This window comes from Stylophora pistillata, chromosome 6 (assembly GCF_964205215.1).
Source record: "Stylophora pistillata chromosome 6, jaStyPist1.2, whole genome shotgun sequence".
NCBI classification, from domain to species: Eukaryota; Metazoa; Cnidaria; class Anthozoa; order Scleractinia; family Pocilloporidae; genus Stylophora; species Stylophora pistillata.
In genome coordinates this window covers 27,066,292-27,087,879 of record NC_142524.1, presented here as the reverse complement: position 1 = coordinate 27,087,879, position 21,588 = coordinate 27,066,292, and the positions used below count along the sequence as shown (strand labels likewise).

General features: G+C 37.9%; 1 protein-coding gene across 1 annotated transcript; it reads left to right on the top strand.

The window, feature by feature from the left end:
• The first annotated feature begins 19,579 nt into the window (after window positions 1-19,579).
• Window positions 19,580-20,776, top strand: LOC148729203 (pancreatic secretory granule membrane major glycoprotein GP2-like). The gene is made up of 3 exons (XM_088725462.1): window positions 19,580-19,907; window positions 20,246-20,323; window positions 20,465-20,776. Exons 1-3 carry the CDS (start codon window positions 19,673-19,675, stop codon window positions 20,665-20,667), a joined length of 516 nt encoding a protein of 171 aa, XP_088581588.1. The 5' UTR covers window positions 19,580-19,672; the 3' UTR covers window positions 20,668-20,776.
• Window positions 20,777-21,588: the final 812 nt, after the last annotated feature.

Sequence of the window (21,588 nt, the reverse complement as noted above, 5' to 3'; positions counted from 1 at the left end):
GTCGGGCACTGTAAAAACTGTGGATATTGACTTTTCAGAAAAACCCCCTACCTGTTTATCCAGATTAGACGACTGGCGTTGGGAAGTCACGAGAGATCTACACAAGTGGGAGATAAACAGATCGGTTAAAATGGGAAACAATCTACTAGTCAAACGATGAATAATCGACTGAGAATTATAATCACTCCTCAAACAAGCTTAATATTCTCGTTTCTGCGAGTAACTCGTGTACTATAACAAACTGCAGGACCATACACTAAATTTTCCATCGTCATTCTAACTTTTAAATTACTAAGGTGTTTGTAAATTGAATCCTGACAATGATACAAATTACAGTCATTCAACCAAACACAGAAACATGTCTCATTCTCCATTCGTAATACTTCAATATGTTTCCTAGTCGAGAAACTGCTTAGGTCACATTGAAATACGCGCGGTGTTTTCCTCATCTTTCCAGGAATTCCACAGAGAAGGAAAGGGTGTGGACCGTCACAAGCTGCCAATACCAATGGTTGCAAGATACATCCGCTTCTATCCAACGGGGCATATTGGGTGGGACTGTCTGAGAGTAGAGGTTTATGGAATCTTTAAAGGCGAGTTAATACTCAGCAAATATGATGAATTAATTTTAAAATGCTACACAGCTGTTTCGAGCGTAAAGCGTAAAAGTAAACACAACAACCCCGAAAGGTGTTGTGGATAGCCTTCAGCTCATGGTTCTTTGAGTTTAGGACTTCAGGGAAATCTGAGAAAATGTTACTGTAAGAAAGACGCGGGTTTGATGAATTTATTTGCTTATTTGACTTATCATTGATTATCGGATATTCAGATTACCTTTCGATATTGTCGTGCGCACTTTGTCCTTTTTTTCCGACAACCTTTCTCGAAACTCCGCAGCTATATACTTTCAAAGAAAAGCTCCCAAGTGTTTGACATTTGGTTTACATCGATGTAACTCATGCAATTTAAACTTTTCCCTCTCAGATTACAAGCCTGAATACCATCCTTTTGTGTATAGGGAGCTAAACGAGGCCTACAGATATTGGAGTAATGTAAACCAGACCTCTGGGCTGTGATAGTGATACGCTTACAAATGGCCAATGGTACCGTTTTACCGGGGACGCTGGTGTAATGATGGCGACATACTGCATTCCGCACTGAAGTTGCAGTGCCCACATGGCCGGCTGGATCATGAATGGAAGCTATCCCATAGGAACTTACCAAAAAGTATCGACAACTGTATGTTTTCACTGGAACCAAAACTGCTGCTATATTTCGTATCCAGTTCATATAATGAAATGCTTGGGATACTATGTTCATAAGTTGCAAAAGCCGGATAACTCTCAGGCTCGTTATTGTGGTGTCAAAGGTAAGTCTTGTTTTGTTTTGTTTTTTCTTCGCGAGCTCATAAACTGCAAAGTGTGCCATTATAAAATTACAATTTAGTCGCAGTAAATTAAATCTTTGAAAAAAAATCTAAAGACAACAACTCAATATATACCAGGGACTATCCTCTTGGCTTTATGTCTCTTCAGCAAAATTTCACAAAATTAATTGATGAGATTTGTCCAAATGTTTTTCACAGACGAAAATGATGCATGCCACGTTACTGATGGTTTCACACAGTGCTGTCAACATCGTTTTGACGGAAATCCGTGCAAGAGTGAGTGTATTTCAGCAAAATGAATTCTGCTTATTGTCTAAGAAAATTCCAAAGAAGTTTTTTTGCTTTTTTTCATTTGACCCTTATAAAGTTTTTCTCAAGCCTTTCGTCTTACTTCAATCTTCAATTAATTAACAGAAACTAGGAATCAAGCCAAAAAAGCAAATTGATGAATAAATGAATGAATAAACAAGACATTTACGAACATAAGTAGAATTCACTGATTTCTGTCGCAACCGGATTGTGAAAGGATAGTTCATGCCTTAACTATTTCCAAACTCGATCATTATAATGCTATTCCTGACTGGCTTTCTCCCGCAGCTAGATTATTGATGTGTGCCAAACACTGCAGAAAGACTAGTACCTAGATCTAAGAAAACCTGACCATGTGTGCGTATTACTCTCACGTAAAGAAACAGTTTCATATTTACAAATGCAAACTGCTTCTCGATACCAGCCAATATTTGAACCATAAGTTGTTCTACTGCTTGTTCTCCTTAACATATGGGAATAGATCTTTTTCTTTTGCCTTCGCAAAGTAATGGAACTCTGTTCATGCCTTAACTATTTCCAAATTTGGTAATTGTAAAGCTATTCTTTACTAGCTTTCTTAATCACAACCAGTGGATTAGTTGCAATGTAGACCCAAACATTGTAGCAAGACTGGTAACTAGTTCTAAGACACATGACCGTTTATGTGTGTATCGCTCTTGTACTTCGTAACTTGAATTGGCTCAGTCCCAGTTCACCACTGTATCGGTTACTAAATACTCTTGATGACGTTTAAACCGTGAAATAAACAGTCTCCTGCTTACACAAGCGAGTGATTTTTCAATGCTACCCAAAAAGTCCTTTTAGGTCTTTCCAGCACCTGCAACAACGTTTTAGTTGCTGATGGAATGCTCTTCTAAGTATATGGTAATAGATCTTTCTCTGTTGCTTTTGCCGCTGTCTAAATCAAATTAACCAATGATACTTTCGATTGTCCTTTGTCCATGTTGAGGACAATACCGCATATTTAATAAGTGAAAATTTTGATTTCTATAGGCAGATCTGGACGAATGTGCAAGCAGAAACCATGACTGCAATAAATACGGTGTTTGTCATAACGAGGTCGGATCCTATACTTGTCTGTCAATTTGGATACGTAGGAAATGGAACGTGGTGCGAAGGTACAAAAGTTATATTTCATTATTCTCGCCAAAAATTATTTTAAGATTCTTATCTCCCATAAGAGATGTCCGATGTTTACTTCGTTTTGTCACAGACTAAACAAATCTCGATCTGCTATTGGTTTATGCTCTTAGTTTGCCTAATATGCAGTCCTCCTTTGTTGAGCTTTGACAGTCTGGTTGAATCTTTCAAACAAATTGTTTCACGGTACCTTTTTGTCGATCCAAAGAAACTCTGAGATAACCGAACACATTTCTTCGACTACAGTTTCCCTCTTTTCATTTACTGGTGTACATCTGCTGTCAAAATCTCTCATTGTCTTCCCAATGTTCCACAAAATTTTATTAAATTGTTTGTATGTCATTGCGGCTTGCCCAGAACATTCTGAATGCATCGAGACATAACGTTCATGAATGCTGGTGTAAATACGTTTACCCTGAAGATCTAGAAGTTGATCCCCGCAGAAGACAGACAGAAAGTTATACATTAGAGAAAGTAGTCTATTTGTAAATAACATAAAAAAAATCATTTAATCGATGAGTCAGTTGTGACATAGAGTGTTTCCCTTTACTTTAAATTGCGTCTCAGCGGCTTCTTGGTGTAAACTAATAGAGGACTCGAAGGAAATTTGAAGTTCGAATCATATTTTCTAATTTCCCGTTTTTAGGCGATCGAAGAAATATTTATGATTCAATAGAGGTTTTAATTCATGATGTTAATACACAGCCAAGCAGACCAATGAAGTTTAGACGAGACCAAACAAGAACATTGGTTGCATCTTTAAAAAAGGAAAACTTTCTTCCGCAACAGGCCTCGTTCTCTTGGAAGATAAGAAAACTTTCACTATCACCTTTCAGCATTTCTGATCAGGCAGAAGTGTTCATGCCCGACACTCTTGAACTGAACATAAGACCAAACCTGCTCTCGACGGGACTTAAAATGGTAAAATTTCAGCTGCGAGAAGTACCGGGATCTGAATTAACTGCTCTAGATTTTGCTTTTATCGAGGTTCTCAATGCGGCTTTGGAAGTCTCCATTGCGGGAGGAACTGAGGTCGTTCGATTTATAAATAAACTAATTACCGTGAATGCCAGTTCTTCGTACGACCCCAACCTGAGTGCTGGAAGTTTTTCGGGAATGAAATATGATTGGTTTTGTTTAATAATAACGCAATCTAACGTCTCCAGAAGTTATACTCCAGTGTCTAACGTCACTTTTCGAGGATCGGAGAGCAGATACGACACACTTGTAAGTGCAGCTGCAGGAAGAACCCTCTTTCAGTTGCCAGATGATGTCTTTCTTCAGGGCAGAGAAAGAGTCAAAGTGACTTTAGATAACGAAAAACTCACTGGCAATCAAACATACTACGTGGTTGTGATGGTAAGCAAAGATGTCCGGGTAGCAAGTGGCATACAGATCGTTCATGTTCGCGATGGAGACGTACTCGTCATTCGTATTTTGTAAGTATTGTATGTAGATACAAAATAGTTAATGGTTACGGAAGCAGTGTTGGAATCCTTCCTATCTAAGATTAGAGCAGCCTTCTTTCGAATTCTTAGTGCTCAGTATGAAAAATAGAATAATCTACTATCTACCAATAAATTTATTTATTTATCAGGTTGGGAATCTATATCGCTCTCTTATAAATGACTTTCCAGCTTGGACACAAATGTTAAATTGATTTATGTTGATATAGCTGTACGTAGTTACAGAAAAAGCCGCACAAACAATAATTAAACGGTGGCTTGGTTATGTATTTTAAAAAAAGTACTACTTCTTAAAAATTAATTAACAATCGTTTCCTTGCAAATACGAGCCATCTTAGCGCGGTAAATGGGGACAAACACAAGCGATTCGATGGACAGGAAGATCATTTTATATAAATACATTGTATGCACAGGTGCACCATGAATTGTGACTCGCCGGCCAGTGTGTCATCTCGTATCTCCCTAAGAACTGATTTCGATTCAATTCGTTGTCCTGTGTCCCTCAAGTATGGATGGAGCCTGCTGAAAAACAATGGAAACAATTCTCACCCCCAATGGTGTCCTCAGATGCACTTTAAAGATCTCCTGGGTTCAAAAGTGGATTAGGAAAACCTTGTGATTAAAGAACAAAATGCTTCTACCCGGGTCTTCCTACAAAATCAAGGTAAACGTTCTGTCTCCGGACGGATCATTTGGCTCGGCCGTATACCAGTTTGACACAGTGACAAGTCCATCAGGAGGAACATGCCATGGTGCACAGTTGGACAGGAAAGATGTAGGATCTGGGGGAACATTACCTGTCAAGGTTGGAAAGATGAGCATTCGCCTCTCAGCTATGAATTCTTGCGGGAGTTAGCAAATGGAGAACTCGACATGTTGTCTTTTGGAGTTTGGCCGTACAGTGTTGTTTATATTCCACCTTTAGATGAAGAGATCATTCGGTTAAAGGTTACAATTGTAAATGTATTGGGAGCTGCATCTGCAATAGGACTTTCTATCAAGGTATTTATTTAAAAAGTGTTAAGTGACTGATTAATGATCTTAATCGCAGTTACTACCGAGGTCAAAAAGGGAAATTTCGTTATTAGGAGGTATTTGCGTGAATGGGAAGATAGAGAGAAAAGCCATAGATTCCTTGTTCTTATTATTCGCACCATACATTGTCCATCCACGATTGCCTGTTCAATTTTGGCCTATGAATGTAACAGTGCACTTGATCAGAAGACGGAGAAGACAGTAAAGTTTTACAACTGGCCACACTGTCAGAAATTTCGCGAACGCAACATGTTCATAAAGACCGGAAGTTATTGAAACCGGATATCCGGTAGGAATTCTGGGATGTCTAAGACAAAAGGCCATCAAGGCGTCCACCGATGACCAAATGTAACAAGTCTACGTTGCACTTTTAATTAAATCGTTGTTAACTTTATACATCCTGTATTGAGTTCCATTCGAAACACTACATCGATACATTTTTTTTCCCGAACGGACATATAAATATCAATTTTCCGCCTAAATATGTCCGTTTCCTTCATTTTATAGTTGAATCAATCATCTATGTTGATGGCAGAAGAAGTGGACTACTACGAGTTGCAGGCAAGAATTGAGAAAATGGAGTCTTATTTTGAAATGAAACAAATAAATACGGCAATACAAGAGGCAGAGACACTTTTTTTTACTCAAAATGGTCGTAGAGGAAGCTGATGACAAAACATACCTTCTTCAAGTAAGTTCAGTATATTGAATAAGTGGCTTTGAACATAGACATGTAGCTGAATTAGCAAATAAAGAAGCCTTGCCAGGCTGATCAAAAAGGAAGATTCTAGAAAATAAGATAAAGGAATTAAAGGGCCGAGCTCTTGCTTTCCTCTTCTAGTTAAGTTGGGCAGGGTTTGACTACAAATCTTATCCAGCAGAACAAAGCAAAAAACCGAAACAGCCTCCAATTCTCTATAATCAACAAATGGAGTGATACCACCTAATCAAACTTCATAACAGTGAATAGGCAAGCTCTATTAGAAAAAAAGTGATAGAAACGGTACAGCCAATTAATACATTAGCAAGGCCTGTACCTTACCCAAGACAGTGGAAATCGAAAATTCATAACTCCACTGAGCTTACAAATATGATAATTAATAGATAAGAAAGAGGAACATTGAGTTTCCTCCTCCCCTTTCTTTAGGTTTTAGAAATATGCATCACTTTGTTCTTCCTCCTCTCCAGGAGTAGTTCCTTTTGTATTGATAAGGACTGATAGGACTAACAAAATTGTACATAATTTTAGATAACTATGGGAAAGACGATTTTGGCCCGTTTCCGGGAATTGACTGAAATGACAACCAACACACTGCTATCATTAAAGTTGCCCGGCGAAGAATACACCACCATTCGAAATGAACTTCAATCGACAGTGCTTGGCAAACATGAATCAAATGACTTGAGCCTTTTAGAAATCAGCGATGGAAAAGCCGCTTTTGTATTTCCACTTCTGGATAGTAGAGCGTTGAAAGGTTGGGTTGAAGACGGCTTCGAGATTGGGGTAGAGGTTTGTGACTATTTCAGTTTATAAATCATAAAGGCTGGGGGTCAATCTTGGTCTATATCTATATTTGGTATATAAATGTTGGGTTAGGTAAATATGAAGACTACGCTTTTTTCATCCCTGAAATCCTCTGATGAGTGAGTGACCACAAACAAGCTTGTAGGGATGGAAGCGTAGTCTTTGTATTTTCCTAACTCGACATATATCGCGCTCTACTTTTATGTATCGAGCACTATAACACGGAAAAATCGAAACGCAGACTTCCTATATTTGGTATATATTTGGTATATATTTATATTTGATATATATTTATGTTTCACATGCTAATGGGAATGAAACCGTTCAGAATCTTTCGGTTATCCCAGCAGGACGGTAGGAATGATTTCTATAAAAGATTTGAATAACGATGAAAGATGCTGCAGTATTCAGTATTAACCAATCAATAGTGGATGTGCATCGTAACTCGAAATCGGAGCAGACAGCAGCAGTTCGAATCCAGAATGCGGGAGAGTCAAATTGTTTCATCACTCTGCACGAATGAGATATCTTCAATTACATCATTTTATTTTCAAATCCTTTCCTTTATCTTGCAGATGATGAGCTATAATTTGAATCCATATACGACGGATAATAGTAGCAGTAGAGTCAGATCAGAGGTTATTAGCCTTGTCCTAAAGGATGGTACTGAGAAATTTCTTAACCCAACTGACTTACCCTCGGATATAGAAATTGATATTCCAATATCAAATTATGATCCCGTAAACAGCACTCGATCAGATCATTTCTTAAATCCTGGCAGGATGCAATATCATACGATAACCGTTCTTGAGGTCGATACTACCATAAAACTGACCATTACAACCAAAACAGCAGCTTCTATAACTGTGTATGTAAAATTCGCCGAACAGCCAACAGAGATCTCCTACGATGAGGTGATTCATTTATCCAGAGAGAATAGATCAACTAGCACCGACTGTGAATTGGAAGGAAATTGCTATCTTAGTATCGTCGTAGAGGGCAAATATCAAGATGAATATTTCGTTGGCCTATTGGAGAACAGTGAATCTCGAAAAAAATTTTCAAGGTCTAGAGGTAGAAGATCTTTTCTGCCAGCGACAGCCACCCAAGAGAAGCGCATTAAGTTCAAGGATCCTCCACCAACAGTTGCTCCTCAAGTGGAGCATGTGATTTTTGTCCCTCAATATGACTCTGATAAGTCAGTTAACTACAGTTTGCAAGTTGAGACAATATGGTGTGCATTTTGGTCCGAAGCGGAACAAAAATGGACAAATGAAGGATGCAAGGTAAGAAAGATACAAAGACAGAATGAAATAAGTGAAGAGGAAATTGCATTTCAGATCATTTAACAGAAGTTGCTTAAATATTGCTTTTAAGCTTTTAGTATGTTTTGATAAAACAAATAGCTTTAGTGAATAGTCACTTCATATACTCAGTATGTCAATCTAATCCTTTTCAAGACAGCAATATTAACCAGTGGATGTCCTCCAGAGTTAAAATGCATTGGGCGTCATTGTGTTGTGAGCAAATTTTACCACAGCTCGCAACCGGTTTCAGAAATTCCCTTGGAAGCCGGGTATACAGGCCACACAAGCCGAATCAAGAGCACTTCGAACGAACAGTTGTTTTTCCCCAGGAATAAAATTAATTTACAATAAGACCAGCTAATTGACAGCCATTAATGAATGAATTAATTTTTAGGTTAGCCGAAAATCAAGCCATTCATCTCTGAAATGTCTCTGTAATCACTTGACTGCATTTGGGGGAGACATTCTTGTTGCACCAAATACCATTGACTTTCTACTGTTCTTTTGGGCATTTGACGACGTGGATCCTGATGGCCTTCTTGTCTTGATGATATTGTGCTCTACCTTTCTGGTTTACTTTCTTGTTTTAGTAAAAGCACGCAGGGCTGATAAAATGGCTGTCACAAAGGTTGGTGTTAAATCAATAAACATTATTCAATGACAATAGAGATACTATAGGCATCCTGAATTCAAACAACTGCGATGAAATTAGTTGACCAGCAGTCAAGATGCGATCAAAGAAATGATCCTTGCAGTTGAGTTACAATTAAAGAAATTAAAGAAAAAAATCTTAAGAAAATGAAGCTTTCCTTCGATGCATGATTTTTCTTAATTCTTCGCGATTCCTTAATCACATCCCACCTGCGAGAATCATTTCTTTGCTAAGAAAGCTTAATTAACAAGTTAACAAATAAAATCTTTCATAAATTTAATTTTATTGACCATTTAACCTTTACATTACAGTCATTTTGGAAAATGAAAAATAAACTGGAAATTCAGTGATGAATAACTCCCGAAACTCTCGCTACTGTGATTCACGTCATGTTTTGAATTGCTTCGCAGCTATTTTATAATTGAATAAAGGCTGATAGTTTCGAAAGAAACTGTTTGGGGCTGCGTCGGCGGGAGTAACGAAATAATTTGGATATATCAACAAAGTTGAAATGGTAAATTGGCCACCGTAATGATTACAAAAGCTGACGTTTCGAGCGTTAGCCCTTCGTCGGAGCGAATAGAGGAATTGTGGGTTGTGTGGGCTTTTAAAGGCAGAAAATGGAGCTACGTTATTGGTGGGTGCATGGCAACGAGAAAAACATGAATAAATTAGTGGGATCAATGAACGCTTTTCATTCCACTAATTTATTCATGTTTTTCTCGTTGCCATGCACCCACCAATAACGTAGCTCCATTTTCTGCCTTTAAAAGCCCACACAACCCACAATTCCTCTATTCGCTCCGACGAAGGGCTAACGCTCGAAACGTCAGCTTTTGTAATCATTACGGTGGCCAATTTACCATTTCAACTTTGTTGATATATCCAAATTATTTTATAATTGATAACGTTTTTGAGTAGGTAAGACGTCGGGTAAAAAAATTGCTAGGACAAGCTTAAATTAAAATAATCTCTGTGAGTTACTATGTTCAGCCAAACAATAAATGGTGAACGGGCGCTAACTTTAACCGATCTACTTTTTTCCAGGACAGTCCTCTTCTTCCCGTGGAAGAGCATCAAAAAGGTGAATACATATACGAGGTATCCATAACAACTGGCAGATGGAAAAGTTGTGGCACTTACGCCAATGTATCCATGACTCTTCATGGGGCTGAAAGTACCAGTGACGTTATAAAATTGACTTATGACATCCCATGTGAAAGGAGACTGTTTTCTGAAGGGAACACTGATAATTTCCTTCTCCGACAGGAAATGCCATTAGGCGAGATACTTTTTGTCCAGATCGGTCATGACATTTCGGGAGAAGACTCATCTTGGTTTATCAGCGAGATTTTAGCTCTGGATTGTCAAACAGGACTGAGATGGCTTTTCAGTTGTTATCGCTGGCTTGCACTAGAAAGGGATGACGGTCAGACCACGAGGAGATTTTATGCTGATTATTTCAAAACGCACGATGAATTTAAAAGGAAGTTTAGCACACTGCGAAGAAATGGTTCCGCAGACGATCATTTGCGGTTTTCAGTGTTTTGGAAGCAGCCAAGACATCATTTCACTCGCGTTCAGCGAGCATCCTGTTGTTGGAGTCTTCTTTTCTTGTCAATGGTAACATCTGCCATGTTTTATGAAAAAGAGGACCTAACACCGACGAAATTACAGATTGGACCATTTTTAGTCGCTCCAAGTCAATTTTTAATCGCTTTGGAAAGTGCCTTGATTGTTGTCCCTGCAAGTCTGCTATTTGCGCTTTTGTTTCGTAAAAGCGAACCTGAGAAAACATTCAAGCAAAGAGGTATACTTTCAGGAGAAACGGTGGAAAACGATCGCGTATTCTCCCAAATTTTTGCGTTTATATTGCATGGTTTCTCTGTGTAAGTAAGTTGTTTCCAAATGAAAAGCAATTGAGTGTGAGCACTAGTTCGGCTAAGCGTAGTAGTGTTTCAGATTTAGGTTCCTTAACAGTTCGTTGATCAAAAAAATGTTTAAGGGCCAGAAGGCCTTCGCCATTAGGAATGACAGTGTAAAGAGACGTAATATCCATGGTGAAAAGAAGTTTGTTTTGGCCAAGGAAATTAAAGTCTTGAAAAATTTGATGAGCGTGTTCACTGTCTTTAATATATGATGGTAAAGTTTTGACGATGGGAGCCATAATTTTGTCTAGATAGCTGGAGATAAGTTCGGTAGGGCAACTGCAAGCCGAGACAATGGGCCGACCCGGGTTGTTAGGTTTGTGAGTTTTAGGTAAAAAGTAAATACGAGAAGTTCGATCAAATTATCTTGAGCTCCACAACAATTCTTAGTTCAAAACTAGCACCCACTTTGGAAAAAAAGACGTAGAAAAGGTGTCAAATCTTATAGTTTGTGCACCTTATCACTTTGAAATAAGCTCCAAGCAGAAGGTTTTCTCTGTACAACTTCTTCAAACAAACCAATGGTGTGGCCATGGGCACCAAAATAGGACCTAGCTATGCCAATCTATTTGTAGGTTTTGTCGAACATCAATTTTTCAGCCAATACAACGGGTCCAAACCTGAACTCTACGGTCGCTACATCGACGACCGTATCGGCGCTACCTCCTCTACCAGAGAGGAGCTCACTAAATTCATAACCGCAGTCAATTCTTTTCACCCGGCTCTGAAATATACTTGGGAAATTTCTGACAATTCTTTATCCTTTTTAGACGTCAAAGTTTCAATTGAAGGTAACGGTTTATGCACTAGTGTGTATTACAAACCTACAGACTCGCATAATTACTTGTTATATTCGTCTTCGCATCCATCTCACGTTAAGAATTCCATTCCTTTTTCTCATTTTCTAAGACTTCGTCGTTTATGTAGTGGTGACTCTGATTTCCACCACAAATCAGAGTCAATGTGCCAGTTCTTCGACAAACGTGGTTACCCTGTTTCCGTCGTTCAAGCGGGTTACCACCGCGCTCAACTTATTGATCGACATTCAGCACTACAAACGTCGCATAAGGAAGATTCCGACCGCATTCCATTCACTCTCACGTTTCACCCTCACAATCACTCAGTTAAATCCATCATTCTTAAAAACTTTAAATTACTTCAAAACGATCCAGAGACAAGCACTATCTTTTCGCAGCCTCCGCTCATTTCATTCAAACGCGACAAAAACATAGGCAATTTTTTGGTCAGAAGTTCTTTACAGACTAATGACCAACCAGGCACTTTTAAATGCGCTCGTGCACGATGCAAAACGTGTCCTTTCATTCACAACACTGATAAAATATCGGGACCTAAACGATCCATTAAGATCACCGATCACTTCACGTGCACCTCCGCCAATGTAATCTATTGCATAACTTCCTTATTGCAAAAAGATATACATCGGCGAAACAGGCAGAAGACTAGGTGACCGATTCCGAGAACACCTTCGAGACGTGGAAAGGAATGACAAGGACACATCGAAACCAGTCGCTAGACATTTTAATTTACCTAATCATTCTAAGCAACACATGGCAATCTGCGGTCTTTCCTTGCACTTAGGTGGCGCGGAAAGCCGTAAAAATCTTGAATAAAAGCTCATCTTTCAAACCGGTAGTCTAAATTCCACAGGGATCAACGAACGCTTTTTATTCCACTAATTTATTCATGTTTTTCTCGTTGCCATGCTCCCCACCAATAACGTAGCTTCATTTTCTTCCTTTAAAAGCACACACAACCCACAATTCCTCTATTCGCTCCGACGAAGGGCTAACGCTCGAAAGCTTTTGTAATCATTACGATGGCTAATTTACCATTTCAACTTTGTTGATAAATCCAAATTATTTCGTTACTCCCACCGACGCAGCCCCAAACAGTTTCTTTCGAAACTATCAGCCTTTATTCATCTGATTGGAAGCGTCTTGATAAAACAATAGACCTTATTAACAGTTGTTTCCTTCTTAGCGATGAGATGAAATTTAATGGTTTAATATGTCAGGCCTATGATGTATTCAGTTGAGTTGAGTAAGGTACTAAGTAAGTGTTCTAATGAAAATGTGCTCCGTGCAAACCATGGCTCGAAAAGAGATTATTCGCGAGACGCTGTGAAATTTTTCTAAACTGCTCCTGTTTCTTCAGAATCAGCCATTGACGGAACAGTTTTTGCTTAAGTTGAATCCTTTCGATTTCGTTTGATTTCGTCAGTGTACTCATCCTGAAATAACAGTTTTATTTTTCATTTAGCACTTTTATAATAAAGATATTTCTTCCTTTGAGGATGATTATCGTACGATAACAGATCAATTCAAATATTAAATGTTAACCAGTGAAGGATCACTCACTTCAGCCGGAGAATCCCCCCGGCAGACGAATTTCTCCGACTTCCCTGTTCAACATGAGTTATCCCTGGCAACTCGTGATGTTTATTATCCACTAAGAACACGTAGCCAGGCTATGTCGGACAAATTAGAGCAATTTACTTAAGGTATAAAGAACTATTGTATTCTCAGTGAAAGTTAATGGAACTGAGTCTTCCTTGTCCTTAAAGACCTGAGCGGAGATTCATTCCCAGCGCTTAGCGATGAACTTTATCCACGCGAGCAAAAAACATAGTTCACTACAAAATATACGTGCATATATTTCAAGGGCTCAACAAGAAATATCTTCTTTGTAATTCTATCAAAAGCAATGGTTGAATTTCCTGAGGGTAATTAACACACATGCACAGTGTGAAAGAAGGTTGCGATTTTAAAGGTGAAAACTCTAGATAAGTTATAGTTTTTATTTAAATGGTTGTTTCAATACGCAGTTGATACAACAAAGATCTTCTATAAATCCACTCCATTCTTTCCCTTTGTTTTATTCAATTTTAATTTGCATAACTGATGGCGAACTTGTCACGAGAAAAAGTTCCGTTGCCGATGACCACTTTTCATAAAACCGGATTAGGACTAAACCAAAACAAAATAGTTTTTTTCGAGAGATACTTCTAAGAAGTTTTATATAAAGTGTATGAAGGTAATGAAGAAAAGCGAGAACCCTTCAAATGATATTTTTCCTTAATCAGAAATAAATTAAAAAATTCAATATTAGCTCACCGTATCCTATAGTATAATGCTGTCTGATTAGTGATACAAATTATACAAAAGTAATAAGCATTTCGTGTGAATAGCGTTATTTTGATATTCTGTTTATTACTTGTTTAAAAACTCACAATCTACTTTAGTTAACTGATTACATTTACTTATTTAAAACCGAATCGAAAAAAGAAGCTCACACGTAACAAATCAAATTGAATACAAACTTCTTCTCCACAATACATATATCGTGTTTTCACCAAAAAATTTAACGATCTTAAATGCTAAGAATCGAAATGAACTTCTGTTTAAAATTTAAAGTCAAGAAAAATATATAAATAATAAAGAGACACCCACGTGCTAGATTCATTCCCATGATCACAGCACACTGAGGGTGATGATAATTGAAAATCGATCATGACATCATGCATTGCTTTGTTAGCCAAATAAAAGTAGCCTTCTGTTCATTACTTGATACAAAGCAAAGCATCTCACTATGAATACATACTTTTCGCATACTGATAAATTATTGAGGATATTTTCTCAATGTAAAGTAGAAATCTCGGGTAAATCAAATTGGGGTGTGTTAACAAGAAATAATGCGAAGTCGCGATGTTCCCGAAACAGCTGAGAATATTTTCGTCCATCAATACAGTAGTAAGTAGTACTTGATATTTTGCTAAAAGTTGCTATATACTATACAATTTTCTGGATTACTTTGGGCAAGTTTTTCCCGTTTAGGATTGACTTATACAAAGTAATGGATTAGGAGAACGAGCACTTATAGTCAAATCATTGCTTTAAAATTATATAGTTAGATATTTGAGGCACCGGATTTAGCTAAAAAAATTTTAAACTATTCAGGGAAGAGTTGTGATCCTTGAACATTAATGAATACACTACGATGATTTTAATCTTGAAAGAGACATATCTTTTATTAACCAAAAACACTTTTAAAGGATAGAAACAAAATTTCTTATCACAAAGTAGGTGAGATCGATTTATTTCAACTTATTAACTCATACAGGTATAATGTAAGTCGACTTGAAATATGATACGTCTTCTAATTTTTTTGTATTTATTTGGATTAAAATCCAATATTTCTTTGATAATTTTAAGAGAAGAATATAAGAATATGCAACTACCGATCGTTTAGTCTGATCACCTTGGTGGGAGTTGTCTTAAAAGGACTATTGTCGGTAACAGAGAAAACTTTTCCACAAACTGAGAAGAAGTACCATCGGAGTCGAGAAAGGTGGTTTTTTTTTTGTCAGTTTTTCTGTAATTAGCATTTTCTGTGAGAGTTTAGTAATAGCGTACGCCCAAAACCCGTCATCAATTCTGGATTTCTCTTAGAAGGCATCTTATATAATTCAGTTAATTCGCTTTCGAAGTTAATTGTTGCGAGTACTTTGTGCTGTTGGTAATATATTCTCCATAGTCCCATTTTAAACCAGAAGCGATCCCTATAACTATAATAAGTAACTCTTCACTTGACTTTGTTGATGACTTCAGTTCAGGCAGCCTAAACGTCGGTTCCTGTCTCTAACAACAGTCGCTGTCATAACTACCCTCACCAGAATGGTCAGACTACATGATGTAATTTTTGGCAAATATTACTTCTGGTCGCAAACCACCTACTCTAAAAGAAAACGCTATCACTTGATTGTAAATTCTCGTTATTACATTTCAACCCATGTGGATTATTTGTGACAGATTTTCCTGTGTTTGCTGACGATTTTCTTACTTCATCATGGGCGACTTAGTAGCTCCGATAAGCCGTCAGGTAAGGAAGAGCTTTTTCCGTTATTCATACAAAACGAAAACCAACACAATTTCATCTACCGGTGACAGAAAAAAGGCGAAATATCCTATGGATCTCCTTAAAAAAGCCAACGACAAAGCAAGCTACCTGGTTGTAGTTAGAATAATTGTGGTTTCCAGGGTGCGATTTGATCAAACATTGACTGAAAGCCAGGGTGAGTTTAATTTTTCTGCTCCACTCACAACACGAATGCTTTACGTTGTGATGCTGATGTCCTCTCCTTTTTTCATCTTCTAGGGTGGAAAGATTTATACACCCTGAGCTAAAAAATTTAGGAATGTTTTATGTTGTATTCGTTGGAGAGGTCTTTTGCCTGAGTATCTGTTTCATCTAGATATTTCAAACGAAAACAAGCGAGTTGTCCCTCCAATGCAAAAATAGCCTCAGGTATAGCGGCGCACTGACCTTCTGGAACAGGCCACTCTGTTACCTGACTAAAGTTAATCAAATGCACCATCTTCTCTTTGTGAACTAGGGATAAAGCATTTATGTGAAACACGCTCGATTAGCACTGCTTCTTTTGCATAACTGTTTTTGTTGAAATACGAAGATTAGTCCAACGGTTTTGTTAATGACAGATGGTTGTCTGTATTTATCGCAGAATGCAACAATTATGACACAATCAACGAGCCCAACCGCTCTGTCTTCAATTCGAACAGTACTGAGACAGTCTGTGACAAAGGAAATTTTACTTCTGGTCGGTGGATTCGATTTATAGGGACAGGAGGAGCTGCCATTCCTAACAACCCACCACGGGCACACCACTGTGGAACAAGTAATCCAGGCTGGATCAATGGGGCCCATCCTAGTGTTAGCGAGGGGGTTGTCGATCGAGTGCTTTGCTTTCGTCATGAGAATGACATTTGTAAGTTTGACGAAAAGTACGAAATTTCAATTCGAAATTGTGGCCATTATTACGTCTACAAACCAGTAGTGAACATCACAGATTGTTCTCTTAGAGTTTGCACCGGTACGTATGCTTGTTCATAAATGGTTTCATTTTAAGCTTTATGATGGCATTGTAATGAATTTATTTCATAGTTTACAAGCATGTTTGCATTCTTGAGAAATACGTTACATAGGAAAAAGAGATGGAAAACAAAGATGGAAAACTATGCTTCTTCGTACAGTGAATCCTGTTTTAAGCGGTAACCCAAGGGAAATAGGGGTTTGACTACGGAAAGGGATGAACATAAAAAAAAAACCATAAAAAAGCCGAAATTCTATGCCATAACTAGCCACGTAACGTACAAAACATCGTTAAAAAATGCTACCAACATTGATTTCGGAAGGAAAATATTGAGAAAATTTTGCTTGAAAGATTGTTCTTAGTTTTATCTGACTGGTTCCGCTTTGAATGATTGTTCAATACAATTGAGAAACAATACAAAAAAGCTATTAGGATTCACTAAAAGTGTAACTGTCGGTAATAAATACTGTCCTGAAGATTAAAAACGCTCAGTCTCGTAGAATTGTTTGTACCTTTAATCACTCCTTAGGTTCCTTGTTACATCGTCCTCCGTTTCCGTTTGGCCTTTCCGTTTATATAGGTCGAGTAAAACCGTTGACAATAAGATGCTTGAAGTAAATTTAACACCCTGAAATTCGTTTAGGTTGGCCGAGGTACAACCTTGTCTCGAACAGTGAAAACATGTATCACTTGTCCGAGCGAAGACTGGTAACAAAATTTAAACTAAATGCCGCTGTATAAATCTAATGCGACAGCATTAACAGAAAGGTTACAATGACCTATAATAGAGGTGATCGCTTGATAGAGGTGAAAATTACATTAATTAATGGGAAAATAAATTCAGGACTTTGACAATCGACCGCTTGATAAACGGTGACTGCTTACCACGGTGCTGCTTGATACAGGCTTGACTGTATATCATACATGCATAATCTTCTTAATTGGATTCAGAGCGCGGAATGGCAATGTTCTTTGCTCATCACAATTTCTGCTATTCTGTGTACCTCCCTTTTGTATGTCAAACGGTTTGATTGTAAGCAACTGGTGATTTTTTAACTAGAATTAAGTAAAAATTATGGTTTAAGTTGTTAAGAAAACTAAAGATATCAAACGAGAAGCCAAAAAACAGACATTATCGAAAGTTGCTGATGTTTACAAGACAAGACACCAGGCTGTCTCGATTGTAAGTACCACAAGCAAAATGTAATAATAATATCAATAATAATAGCGATATTTTGAAAGATGAAAAAACAAAAGTTATCTGAACTGATTTGTTAATTTGGCACAGAACACCTCGATGCGTGCTTTTATAGTGCTGTTGGTGTTGTCAGTAACAGTATCATCCCTGACAGTCAGATGACAGCTTCTTCCTATTTGGGAGACAAAATACCCGCGTATGGACGACTTTTTCATCATGCATGGTGTGCAGGGAATAACAATAAAAGCGACTGGCTCCAGGTTGATCTTGGTAAAGAGTTTTACGTGGGTGCTGTTGTTACCCAGGGAGGCTCTCATCATAATAGTTGTACAACAGATTTTAAGCTTCTCTACTCTGGGGATGAACAAACATGGAAAACGTACCAGAATAGAAATGGTGGAAAAGTGGTAATTTGAATGAGCATTTGGCTAGTTTTCAACAACGAGTCACTGACCATAAATACCGAGAGTCCGCCGACAGCTTCCAAACTTCGTAATTCATAAAAGACCCTTTGAAGGAACCTTTTTTAAAAATTGTATCAAAAAGTTATATCTCACTTTGCTTTCTCAAAATATGCCTAGATGGCAGTTGTCCCTTAGCTTTGGAAACTTCGCACGCCACAACGTGATGCACTCCCGCTTTTAATTTTTTGTGTCCTAGCAGATGGTCCTTTTATGTTTTTTGAATTGCAAGTTTCTCTTCATTTTGTCAAGTTCCTCTACGTTTAAATTTAAGTCTTCCCTTCAAATAACTTTTAAAAAGTTCCATCAGAAGGATCCTTTAGGGATATATACTTTAGTATATTCATATTTCCTATTGCCCCGAAAGTTATCTATCATCCTTCTGGTTGGGCATTGCGAAAACTTTGGTTATTACCCTCTTGAAAAAAACAAGAAACTTTAACATGTCATTCTGGATTAGAAGGTTTTCACTGAGAAGTCACGAGAGATCTTCCGCCCAATTGGAAGATAAACAGATCGGTTGTAATGGGAAACAATTTACTGATCAAACGATGGATAATCGACTGACAATGACTGATCAATCATGATCACTCCTCAAATAAGCCTAATGTACACGTTAGGCCTACTCGCCCTAACGTGTACATTAAGCTTGTAATAACAAAAACTTTCCAGTATCATGCTAACTCTAAGATACTAGGGTGATTGTAAATTGACAACGGACGATAATCCAAACTGCGATCATTTAACCAAACACAGAGAAATATATCATTTTCTAATTGTAATATCTCATTATGTTTCTTAGTCGTGAGGGACTGCTTAGATGACATTAAAATACGCTGTTATTTTTTCCTCACTTTCCTCAGGAATTCCACAGAATAGGAAATGGTTCCGGCGTGGACCGCCACAAGCTGCCAATACCAGTAGTTGCAAGATACATTCGCTTCCATCCAACAAAGAACACAGGCTGGGACTGTCTGAGAGTAGAGGTGTATGGATTCGTTAAAGGCGAGTTGATCTCTTTCTGTTTTTCTTTTATTCCCATGTTGCTCCTTAACAAATATGACAAATGATAAAAAATAAAGCGCTTTACGCACTCGTAGAAAAGATGCTCATTGTTTGACATTCTTTTCTCTCCGACGTAACTCGCCGATGTAACTCAGTTTAAACCTTTTTCTCCTTTTAGACCATGACAAATCTGGATGTCATCCTTGTGTGTATCGGAAACTGAATGGGGCCCATAGATATTGGAGTAATGTGAACCCTTCTTACCAAGGCTGTGAATATAATTGGCTCACAAATGACCAATGGTACCGTTTTACCGGGGCCGCCGGATATATGATGGCAACTTACTGCATTCCGCGATTAAGTTGCAATAGCCAAATGGCCGGCTGGGTTAATGGAAGCCATCCCACCTCTAATAACCCTTTAGTTTCGACAACAGTATGCTTCCATTGGGGCCAAAACTGTTGTCATGTCTCGTATCCAGTTGAGATAATGAGATGTAGCGGATTCTATGTTTATAAATTGCAAAGGCCTATGGAATGTCAGGCTCGTCATTGCGGTGTTAAAAGTAAGTCTTATTTCTCTTTTTCGCTGCTGTTTTTCTTATTATCTTTTTTACTTTTGGTGTAAGTAACATAATTTACTCTCCTGTTGAACCTGGCATCAAACTATCTACGCTAAATACTCTCAGAAACCCTCTGATATTTTCTTTTTTTTCCTTTTCAAGCTCGCCAAAGCAAAGTGTGCTATTTTTAAAATCACATTATACCCATGGTGACTTGAACTCCTCATAAATGAATCCAAAGACAACAGTTTAGTAGAGAGAAAATACTATCCACTTGGTTTTAGACTGCTAAGGAAGATTCGCAAAAATGATTAATAGAACTCACTCAAATGTTGTTACAGATGAGACTGACGCATGTCAAGTTACGGATGGTTTCGCACGGTGTTGTCAAGATGGTTATGAAGGAAATCCTTGCAGGGGTGAGTGTATTTATGAAACTTAATCCATTTTATAAAAATTAGAAAACTTTGAAGACGTTTCTCAAGACTTGACGGCTAAAAAGTTGTTACTCAAGCCTATCGCCCGACCTTAATCAACGCGAATCATTTTTCTCTTGACAGATATCGACGAGTGCTCAGCCAACACCCACAACTGTCATTTAAATGCGAACTGCACCAATACTGAAGGTTCTTTTGCATGTGTTTGTAACGAGGGTTTCACCGGTGATGGCAAGTCATGTACCGGTAAGACTTATGAATTTCTTCGGCGGACTTACTCCAGGAAAAGTAGATATGAAAAAAAATTTACTCAAGTAATTGAGTAAATTTATGAAGGAAATCCGCGGAGTGGTAAGTTTTCATTACGATCATAGGTAGAATTCAGTGAATTCTGTTGCGATCGGATTGTGAAAGGATAGTTCATGCATTTACTATTTACAAACTCGATCGTCATTATAACGCTACTCCTGACTGACTTCCTAAATCACAACTATAATTGTGATGCGTACCAAACACTGCAGCAAGACTGGTATCTAGATCTAAGAAACCTGACCTTGCGTGAAAGAAGCAGTTTCCTGTTTGCAAATGCAAATTGTTTCTCGATACCAGCCAATATGTAAACCTCAAGGTGTTCTACTGCTTGTTTTCCTGAACATCTGGAAATAGATATTTTTCTTTTGCCTTCCCAAAGTTACAGAACTCTGTTCCCCTACATTTACGTAACTGAGAATCTGTTTGTAGCTTAGTGTCACCGCCTTAAACCTATCTTTTCAATTTACGTGTATGATTTCAAATTGTTCCTCAAACCTCGGTCCACCTTGATCAAACCGTGAATCTTTAATTCAACATTTTTCTCTTGACAGACATCAACGAGTGCTCAACTCAGACCCACAACTGTCATTCTGATGCGAAATGTACCAATACTGGAGGTTCTTTTAAATGTGTTTGCAACTGGGGTTTCACCGGTGATGGAGCGTCATGTAAAGGTAAGATTAAGTAATCATTCTCGGTAGACTTTTGAACAAAACTACACAAGTTAAACAACTGCTGCATAAACAAAAATAATAGGCAAATTAATAAATAAATGAATTAATAAAGAAGTATAGTTGTCAAATATCGCCATGGTGAACTTAGAACTACCTTTTCGCCGGGTTAATCTTGGAAAAAAGCTAAAACTCCGTATTCACATTAAACCTTAGAATCTTAATCCTAAAACTTGCTAGAATTAAAATATATTTGCATAGATT

What these genes read in the sequence shown, in the direction of transcription:
- LOC148729203 (XM_088725462.1), top strand. Translation starts at nt 19,673, where the DNA reads ATGATGGCAACTTACTGCATTCCGCGATTAAGTTGCAATAGCCAAATG. An exon ending in TCGTCATTGCGGTGTTAAAA is followed by an intron (nt 19,908 to 20,245) that starts GTAAGTCTTATT and finishes ATGTTGTTACAG; the next exon opens with ATGAGACTGACGCATGTCAA. An exon ending in TGAAGGAAATCCTTGCAGGG is followed by an intron (nt 20,324 to 20,464) that starts GTGAGTGTATTT and finishes TTCTCTTGACAG; the next exon opens with ATATCGACGAGTGCTCAGCC.